General features: G+C 34.8%; 1 protein-coding gene across 1 annotated transcript; it reads right to left on the bottom strand.

Annotated features, from left to right (window-relative positions):
• Positions 1-2,393: 2,393 nt before the first annotated feature.
• Positions 2,394-9,075, bottom strand: LOC110796899 (subtilisin-like protease SBT5.4). Its single transcript, XM_022001993.2, has 11 exons — positions 8,842-9,075; positions 8,574-8,680; positions 8,352-8,458; positions 7,884-8,051; positions 7,683-7,794; positions 6,459-7,053; positions 6,252-6,364; positions 5,471-5,728; positions 5,269-5,383; positions 3,981-4,176; positions 2,394-3,126 (listed from the first exon to the last, which is right to left on the bottom strand). The coding sequence occupies exons 1-11, from the start codon at positions 8,923-8,925 to the stop codon at positions 2,480-2,482; spliced, it is 2,502 nt and encodes an 833-aa protein (XP_021857685.2). The 5' UTR covers positions 8,926-9,075; the 3' UTR covers positions 2,394-2,479.
• Between the last annotated feature and the right edge of the window lie 1,062 nt (positions 9,076-10,137).

Genomic DNA, 10,137 nt, shown 5'->3' with positions numbered 1-10,137 from the left:
CAAATACTATGATTGTCATTATAATTGGAGTGTTCTTCGTGACAAAACATAGGCTTTGTTTGGTAAAAGGGGAATTGGAAGGAAATGAAGAGAAAAGAAAAATATAGTTTCTACGTTTGGTTATAAAAATTAAATGGGATTTGATGGGAAAGAAAAGGAAATGAAACGAAAACATCATTAATAAATCTTCATTTTCCTTTCCTCCAAAAAACAGGGGAATTCGAAAGTAAAGAGAAAATTAAAAGTTGTCAAATTATTTTCCTTTCTTTTCTCCTCACTTTCTTCTATCAAACAAAATAATGGAAAATAAATTAAATTTTCCTTCCTCTTCTTTTTCTTTCTCTTCCCTTCTCTTCCTTTACAAAGGTTGTACCAAACAAAGCCGTAGTGGCGGGACTAAAGATCGACTTGCCTTTTGAACCGCGACAACCGGTGTTTGTAATAGCGGTAAAAGAAGAATTGATAAGAGACTATAGATGATTGAATTCTCCATTGTATTGTATGTTTTGAATTGTTTCTTTTAGCTCATTTCCTTTCTCTAATTAAATTAAATTTTAAAATTTAAACTCTTTATGTTTTTCTTATTTCCTCCATTACTAACTTTTTAAAAATTCTTTTCCCTAATAATAAAAACGCTAATTATAAATTGTGGTGCACAAACATTATAATTATAATGATTACATTATGTTTAGCAAATGTGAAAACAAATTTGTACGTACACTTGGCCACTTCTCTACAAAACTACATTTGTTGTCGAATCAGATTAAAATCGAGAAAATATTGTAACAATATCAATGAAAAACCCTATAATCCAATTGTTGTGGGTGTAGAACCCAGTTTGGCAAGGCGATGCCTCGGATCATTTATCTTACTTTGAGAAGATTCAAACTTGAGATATGTAATGTGGAACTACTATCTTATGCAAAGATTATTTCCTCCATTTTTGTTGTACGTACCATATAAATGTTGACTTTTGATATCTATATTGTGACCTCTGATTTGTGAACCAAATAATACACGTACTAATCCAAATCAAATTATATGTCATCTTTTTATAATAAAATATAATAAAATGATAATTTAGTAAATCTTGAATTTATTTGAAATTGATATTTATGTATTATTTCAGGGTACGCCCAGATCCAGCTGATACTAGTTATAAATGATAAATAAGGTCATGTTACTCATGTAAGATCTTTCGTCTCAATAATATTGGTTCAAAATTGTCAAAGGACCAACTCAATCAAAAGCTTAAGCTGATGGTTGAAACCCCAAGATTAGGTTTATACTCTATCATCCCCCTCACATGAAAGCCCTTTGAGCTTGAAGTGTGGATGCAGCATAGGCCTCCTCATACCGAGGGGGAAATATACCACTTTGAAATGAGGGGTGGATGAGATTTGAACCCGTGACCTTTGCGTCACGTTGGCTCTGATACCATGTCAAATGACCAACTCAACCAAAAGCTTAGCTGATGGTTGAAGCCCCAAGATTAGTTTAATACTCTATCAAAAATATCAACTAACTTTCTCTATTTCGCATATACTACGTACATTATATTACTCCATCCGTTTAGAAATAATTGCATCACTTTGACTTTTACGTTTGCCAACACACAACTTTGACCGTTAACATCTCTAATTATCCATTAGTAAAAATAATTATTTTTTTGATAATTTGAAAAGTAGACATTGAGACTAATCCAACCATTTTTTTATATAATAACATTTATATTTTATATATGTGTAAAAAGAGAGTCAAAGTTAATATATGCATAGTGCATAAAGTGAAAGTGATGCAACTATTTTTAAACGGAGGAAGTATAACTTATTGTCAATCATACTTTTAGTTACTTAACTAGTTTTTGGGTCCGGATGATGCCCCGAATACTACATTAATAACATTAACATTTAGTTAGATTTTCTTTTGCCAAAGATAACATGAAACATGTCATGTCTTAGTGGTAAAAGATTTATTGTTTAAACTCAAACGTTTAACATTTTTTTTATGTATATGAAATTATATGGAGTGAAAACTCGTAAACAAAGCGCCACGTGTCACACAAACTTTCTCATAAACGTTTTTTAATATATAGTATAATTCATAGGTTATATTATCGTTGCTTGATTATTTTTTATCATGAGCATTGTAGGGGGGTTCAATCTTCTGTCACTCTTTCTTTGGTCTTGTTTAATTTGTAGTTGTACTTCTATATCATCCTATTTGGTATGTGTTTTGATCATTGGGTAAATCAAATCCTGACAGTATGTAGCTATGTAATACAATTTTAAGTTTTTTATATAATCTCGCACGCATCGCGTGCATATAAGGCTAGTAGTATAGATTGCTACACTATATTACGTTCCTAGACAAAAATCTATTCAATGGTAGCGTTAATTCAAAAAGTACTTAATTTCATATTTCATATTTTATATTTCATATTTCATACAATGATCTCATACATCACCCGAACCAATAACTAGTTATGGGAAATGTCACTTTCACCCTGATCATTGTTCTGTGTTAGCCTCTTAACATTATTTCCACTCTGATGATGACCATTACTTGGTGTTTTTTCAACACAAGCTTTGCCCTTCAATACAATAGGGCTTCTTACAATGTGCTTCCCATCTGACCACACCAAACTCCCGAAAGTATAATTCGTCGGAAGATGATGGGCATCGCCGGAAAAGATAAGTTTAAACATTTTCTCTTGACCTTTTTCAGAGAACACCAGGGTATTAGGTTCCACTACAACCGAGATCCCGTGTGGCGCTTCTATGCGCGCAGTGTAGGCGCCCGGATCTCCAACGTTTTTCAGCTTCCGCGTAGCAGTTGCTGCGCCGGAAAACTCGGGAATAGTGATGGAGGGGTAATTGAAATCCAAGAGATTGAACGATTCGGGACACTTGTAGTTGTGTTTTTTGGTGAAGACTTTGAGCATTGTAGTGTTGTAATGGTGTGCACAGAGAAATGCAAGGTGATCATAGTGATTCATATCGTAAACTAGCCCAGGGTCCATGGCTAGGTTGGGTTGTACGAGCCCGGTACCATAATCAAATGGTGTAGCTTCGTGCACCATGTCATCGACAAGGAATGGCTTCCCATTGCTGTCTACTGAGCTTGCTGCATATACAACCAATTACAACTAAAATCAATCATTTTTTGTTTTTAGGACCCTAGTGAACCAGCAACAATCACCACTACTAAAATAATGACTAGGAATTTCGTCTCTAATTAGTCCAAACTCATTTCAAAATGATGATTAATTAGAGACGGATTTCAGATAAAATAGGGCGTCCCTTTAGAGGTAATTTCATTAATTTGAGACAGGAATTTTGGAACTCCATATACAATTTCATTTCAATTATTTTTAGAGACAAAATTTTAACAATACGTCTCATGTTTGAGATGCTCTTATAGTATCTGTCTCAAAATACGTTTTCTATCAATGCCTAGTTTTTTGTAGTACACAGATTAGCCAACCAGCATCAATACTGGTTAGTCAGCCTGGACCACATTACAAGAAATTGTACTATTAACGACGGGAAATCCCGTCGCTAAAGGCCAATAATTGTTGATTAACGGCGGGATTTTCCGTCGCGAACCCATCATAAAAGGGGGCCGTCGTTAATGGAAAATCCCGTCGTTAACCCGTCGTAAAAGACATTTGCGACGGTTGTTCCCGTCTTTGTTGGGTTGTTATCCCCGTCGCAAAAGCCCTTTCACGACGGGATTTACCCGTCGTTATTAGGTTGTCGTAAAAGATACAAATTTTTGTAGTGCCACTACCAATCACATGTTAGTCAGCCTTGCAGCAGGTCTACGCAAACATTTTGCAATTGATTGAACTCGATCTAGTGATCTTCAGGCCACAAAGTGAATTCTCCAACCAAACTCACCAACTTGTGCAGGTTTATTAAGATCAATATGAATTTCAAATTTTATAAAAGCGTTACACTATCTATATACGGGCATACCTGTAGTCATGATTGCGGATTTGATGGCGGAGGTGCTCCAGTGAGGATGTATTTTTATTAGAAGAGCAGCAATACCGACGATATGAGGAGTCGACATAGATGTCCCGGACAGTGGTAGAAATTTATCAGGCAGGGGAACGGTTTTAGCTTCTGTATATGCAGCCATGATACTTACTCCCGGAGCTATTACATCAGGCTGTGGTAGGTTATTAATATACGAGTAAACGTTAATTGGAGGACTTAATTTACTCCCTCCGTATTTATTTAAGAGATACACTTGGCCGGGCACGGGTATTAAGAAAAAGAATTGAATAAAGTAAAGTAATAAAACAAGTGGGGTTGAGTAGATATTTTAATAAGAAAAATGAGTGGGACCATGTCATTTTAGGGAGTGGGGGATGGGAGTGAGGTGTAGATATATTATTTAATTAGAGGGTGGGGCTGATAAGTTACTAAAAATGACAAGTGTATCTCTTAAATAAATACGGCCGGAAAAGACAAGTGTATCTCTTAAATAAATACGCCGGAAAAGACAAGTGTATCCCTTAAATAAATACAGAGGAAGTAATTACCCTACTCCCTATATTCAAGAATGTGGACAAATTAACCTGATCAATAATCACAAATTCACTCCGCTTAAATAGAAAATTAGGCACTTTTTTTTATAAAATCAGAAAATTTCAAGTTTTTTACACTGTATATTCCATCCGTATGGAAATAATTTATGCACTGTGATCGGCAAGTAATTTAATGAAAATGAGTTGATTTTATTAAATAATGAAAAAAGTTGGGGTAAGTGTGGATTAAATAATTGAAATAAAAGATAATGAAAGTGTGATAAGTGGGGTAAATGTGGATTAAATAATTAAATATTTGTAGTGGAGTATTGGGTGTAAGAAGGATATAATAAAATAACGGGAAAATTATCAAAAATAGAAAGTACACCGATCATTAGTTACAGCCGATTAAGTGCATCAATCATTTCTTTACGGAGGGAGAACAAATTTAGACTTTGTTCTTTTCACCTTATTTTTATTGCTTATTAGATTAGACATACCGTACCAGAAAAAGAAAAAAGAACTCACATAAACATTTAGATAAGACCATAAACTAGAAAATCAGACCAGAACAGATGAAGAAAACAAAGGCTTAGCCATTTACACCCACTAAAATAAAGAAAAGAAAAAAATTGCACCACTAATATATTATTGTGGATCCGCCACTCATGTAACAATATTGCCTTAATAGCTCATTACAACTGGAAATTACTCTGAACTAGAATTCATACCTTAAGAATCTCGGGGGTGATTTTATTGGGACCCCTGGATGAGAAGAAGGGAATATACGGAGCGGGTTTTATCCCCATCTCTGTTCTTGCTTTAGTCATCAATGCAATCGGATCCCTATATAATTTTAACGATTGTCATAATAATAATCGTGATTAAACTAAACTAGTAACGCGACAGCTGAATCCAAACTTATGTACCTACCTTGTAGAGTGGAAGTAAGAAAGAATGGTTTTACGGTCTTTGTAGTTAATGTGTGCGGTAGGGAGTGGATGCATCAAGTCAAAGGGCAGTTTAGATCCAGCAACATGGTCTGCTATGATGAGGCCCAGAGCTCCAGCTGCCATTGCCTCTTTGCCCATGTCATTTTGTGCTGCTAAGTTGCTACACTCATCTAGGAGGCAAACTAGAATCTTACCCTTCGCCTTCAATGGATCGAGAGATCCAGGTTTGCAGTGTGATCTAGATACATAAAATGTGATCCATAATCATATACGAAGTACGAAGTAAAGTAATTAAGTTCAAATGTAACGATATTACTAAAGTCTTATGTTAGTATCAGCGGCGGAAGTAGGAATTATACATTTACATTTAGGGGCCAAAACTCTTAGCTGTTAACACTCACGTGTGAATTATACTAACATAAGACTTTAGTAATGTTAGTAAGATTATAATTCCTAGTTCCGCCGCTGAATACATAAGACTTTAGTAATGTTAGTATAAACTCTTACAAAACTCTTATGCTTTTAACACTCACATGTGAATTATACTCTTAACATGTACTTTGACAATAACGTCATTTCCTTTTGGATAAAGAAAAGGTCTTCCCAAACTCAACTTTGTACTTTCGGACAAATTTAAATGCAATGAAAGTAACCAATGATCTTCATGTCACATTTTATAAAATAAAATTTTAAAAAAAAAACAAAAAAAAAAAACATCCTACGTATATGCAATGTTTTTTTAACCTTTATTGAACACTCACGCTCTGGTCAAGTCACTAGCATTGATATGGGCATTTCCACCGGTAATTAGAGGGTAAAATGAAGTATCACTTATGCTTTTATTGTCATTATTGCCATTCAAAAACCGAGCAGCCTGCATAAATTATAATTAGATTAGAGTTAAAAAGTCCTACTTATCTGAATTTATTTTTCAAAATAAGTGAAAATAAAGTCAATAGATTACATACCCTGATCTTTTGTTGGTTGCCTAATAAGATATCGCATGCAAACTCTCTCCCAATAGTACTAGCACCAACGGTGAGCATCCAAGGGGCAACATGGTTTACGGTGCCAGGGGCCGGTCCATCGTTTCCGGACCCGGCAACCACCAGGATGCCGTTAGCCATAGCATGGAAAGACGCAATAGAGAAAGCATCATGAAAATAGAAATCTCCACCTTTCATGGAATCCTGGATGAGGAACCCTAAAGATAAATTGATAATATCTACACCATCAATAATAGCAGCTTCAATGGCTGCCAAGCAATCCATGAAATTTCCTTCCCCCATATTGCTAAATTTTGGAATGGCTTCTGGCCATAACACCTTATATGAAACCACTCTTGCCTTTGGTGCACCACCTTTTACCGTGCTATTTTGTAGCCCTAACTGAGTTATGGAGATTGCCTCTGGTGCCGAGACAACACTTCCACCGGCGGTTGATAATGTGTGCGTTCCGTGCCCACCCATGTCACGAGGGCTCGCCACAGTTTGGAAGGTTAAGTTGTTTGCTGTTAGAACTTCCACAAACCCTTTGTTGAAGTATCTTGCTCCAATAAGCTTTCTATCATCACAAGAATTTTGTCACTAGACATTATATACAAAATGACTTTGTTCTCTTCATCTTATTATGATTGCTTATTAGTAATATTTTCTTAAAATCAAATCAGATGAGAAAATTTCAGATGAGACCAGACCATACTAGAAAAATTAGACCAGAGTCACCAGACCAGATCACAAAAAGATAAGGCATCCACATAAAACATTCAAACCGGACCAGTCCAAACCAGAAAAATTCAAACCAGCCCAAATCAAATCATACCAGAAAAAATCAAATAGACCAGAACAGACCAGAAACTAGAAAAATCAGAATAAACCCGATAAAAAGAACATAGTTATAAATGGTAACTTCTCACTTTATCACGTGAAAAGTTTCTCACGTTACCATCAAATATACTGCTGAAAAACTTTATAGGATTGAGGAGTTACTAATTATCTTATTTCCGACCGTGTCTTCCTCTTTTTTTTTTCTTTTTTTTTTTTGTGTTTTTTTGCGCGAATGAGTCATGAAAGACAAGAGAATTACAAATGGGGAAGGGGGATTTGAACCTGAAACCTATCGTACACAGACCCTCAGTTTTAACCACTATGCCAAGACCTTATTTGTACAAAAATTTTTATACATACACTAACCTGTTGCATTTGAATGTTGGGTCATTTTTGTTTGAACATCCACCTTTAAACCTTTTGGGAATACAATCACTAAGGCCTTCATCCGAGAAGCTCCTAGATTCAGGCCAAACACCTATCATCACAAATTATATTGTCAAAGACATTTGGCCTAATTAAGAAACTCATTAAAGAGGAATCCAAATACAATTAAGTAAAACTTGCCAGTATCAATTCCTGCTATAATCATGTCTTCTCCAAAGTTTGCCTTCTCCCAAATGGATTCTTTAGTAGGGATAACTTGATGTTGAAATGATCCCAAGAACTCCCATGATTGAGTTGTTTGTCGTCTAACATCGCGATTTTCAAAAATCGATATAACATTAGGATGCTCTACCATAAAAGCAATGGTAAAATAATGTAAATTTTTGTGTAAATTCCAAAAAAAAAATCTAAAATAAAAGAAGTAATCACAACAAGCAACCGCATTTTTAACGACGGCATAAATTGGTCGGTAAAAGTACGAAAATGGTCTACAATTTATTTATTTTATCGACTACAATTTTTTCGACTATAATTTTTTCTCGATAAATTTCTTTTTACCGACTAATTTATGACCTATCAGTAAAATCAGACATTAAAAACGCGGTTTCTGGCTGCGAACTAAGCTTAAATCACTATTGTATCTCTTACTTGCAAGTTCCGCAACCTCCTCCTCTTGCAAAGTTGCAGCAAAAGCGTTAAATATTTTTGTGTAAGAATAAATTAGCTTTTTCGAAAGGTCGTGAGAATCGACGTTCCTAGTAAACATCCATAAAAATAAAAACTAGTCACGTTAGATGTTTTATTTATAAACAAGTAATTTTTACAATAAATTGGGTAAGAGTATGTTGTGTTCTACCTATACGAGTATACCTCTTTGACACGGAGGAAATCATGTCGTGGTGAGATCTTGTTACATTTTTGGGATCATCTAGCATGGGATCTCCCCCATCGAACGATCCTAAATAAACGATATAATGCTGCAAAATGTAAAATTAAAGAAATTATTTCTTCACCTAGACAAATTACGAAAACAATTCATATTATTTTATCAAAACATAGATTATTTCACAAATTATCGAAAATTGTTTTCTAATTAAGCAAAAAAAAAAAAAAAAGGCATGTAGGCTTAAGATTTTGCCTTATGAACCGCAACAACGGGTGCTTGTAATAGCGGTATAAGAAGAATCGATAAGAGACAATGTAAAATGATCGAATTCTCCATTGAATTGTGTCTCTCCTTGTTTCATTTGCTTCTTTTATCTCTTCTTCTTCTTTCCCAAATTATCATTTAAAATTTTTGATTTTTGAGGTTTTTCTTTTTTCCATTATCAATAAATTAAAACACTAATTTCCTTAACTAATTACCATTTGTGGTGCACAAACATTATTACAACCAAGATAATAGGAGTGTCTTTCTCTAAGTTAGTTATTTTTTATTACAAGTGGATCAGTCTTTCTTTATGAACACATTTTACCATGGAGTAAGATTTCGTCCACACATAATCATGAGGTCTACATTGTAGAAAATAATTTTACGAAAATCACCGTGTAAGAAGACTGCCTAGCTTCCTAAACAAATTTTTTGGACGGCTTAAACGTACAATACAACTTAAACAAAAACTAAGTTATCACAATTGGATTTACACTTTAAAACACATTGGTAGCCGCTAGAGCTATTAAACTTTTTTTTGTTGGGATACCACTTCTGTGAGACATGTCGAACTTTTCTTGGAACCAATATTAATCCTGCAACACAAAGAGTTGTTAGCAGTAGATCGATGGACGTATGTTCTTCAAAGCTTCAATACGTCTTTTGATTCTTGAGTAAATCCGAGGGGAGGTTGTCATTCTCCGTGGTGAGGAGGGATTGGCCAGGGAAATAGGAGTTTTCGACTGAGAAAGGAGTATATCATCACTTGTAATTAGACCTGTCAAACGGGTTGGTCGGGTCGGGATGTAAAAAATTATTTTCGGGTTCGGGTTTATAAATGCTTGTTCATGACCCAGAACTTTCGGGTTCGGGTCGACCCAACGGGTTGAGAGATTTTAAAACGCACATTATATTTTCATTAATTTAGGTGATAAATATATAAAATATGAGCAGAAATTAACAAATTTTCCTACACAAATTTATATTTAGTCAAATTCAACCATAAAATGACGTATAATTCAATTTAAAATCATACTACACACAACAATAGTAAAAACAACGTGTTTATTATGCTTAAATTATCTCATAATCTCATTTTTTAGTATAAATACAATGATTTTCAATCGATCGGGTCCAAAACGGGTTCGGTCGGGTTTTGACCCATTACTTTTCGGGTTGCTCGGGTTCGGATAAAATCGGGTTACGGGTCACAAAATCTTATTCATGACCCAGTATTTTCGGATCGGGTTCGGATCGGTTTTCGGGTCGGGTCGATTTTTGACA

This window comes from Spinacia oleracea, chromosome 3 (genome assembly GCF_020520425.1).
Source record: "Spinacia oleracea cultivar Varoflay chromosome 3, BTI_SOV_V1, whole genome shotgun sequence".
NCBI lineage: Eukaryota > Viridiplantae > Streptophyta > Magnoliopsida > Caryophyllales > Amaranthaceae > Spinacia > Spinacia oleracea.
The sequence above is the reverse complement of the archived record's forward strand: the minus strand, read 5'-3'. Positions and strand labels throughout refer to the sequence as shown.

What these genes read in the sequence shown, in the direction of transcription:
- LOC110796899 (XM_022001993.2), bottom strand. Translation starts at nt 8,925, where the DNA reads ATGGAGAATTCGATCATTTTACATTGTCTCTTATCGATTCTTCTTATA. An exon ending in TATAGCAGGAATTGATACTG is followed by an intron (nt 7,795 to 7,883) that starts GCAAGTTTTACT and finishes TTGTGATGATAG; the next exon opens with GTGTTTGGCCTGAATCTAGG. An exon ending in TCTTACTTCCACTCTACAAG is followed by an intron (nt 5,384 to 5,470) that starts GTAGGTACATAA and finishes AAAATTATATAG; the next exon opens with GGATCCGATTGCATTGATGA.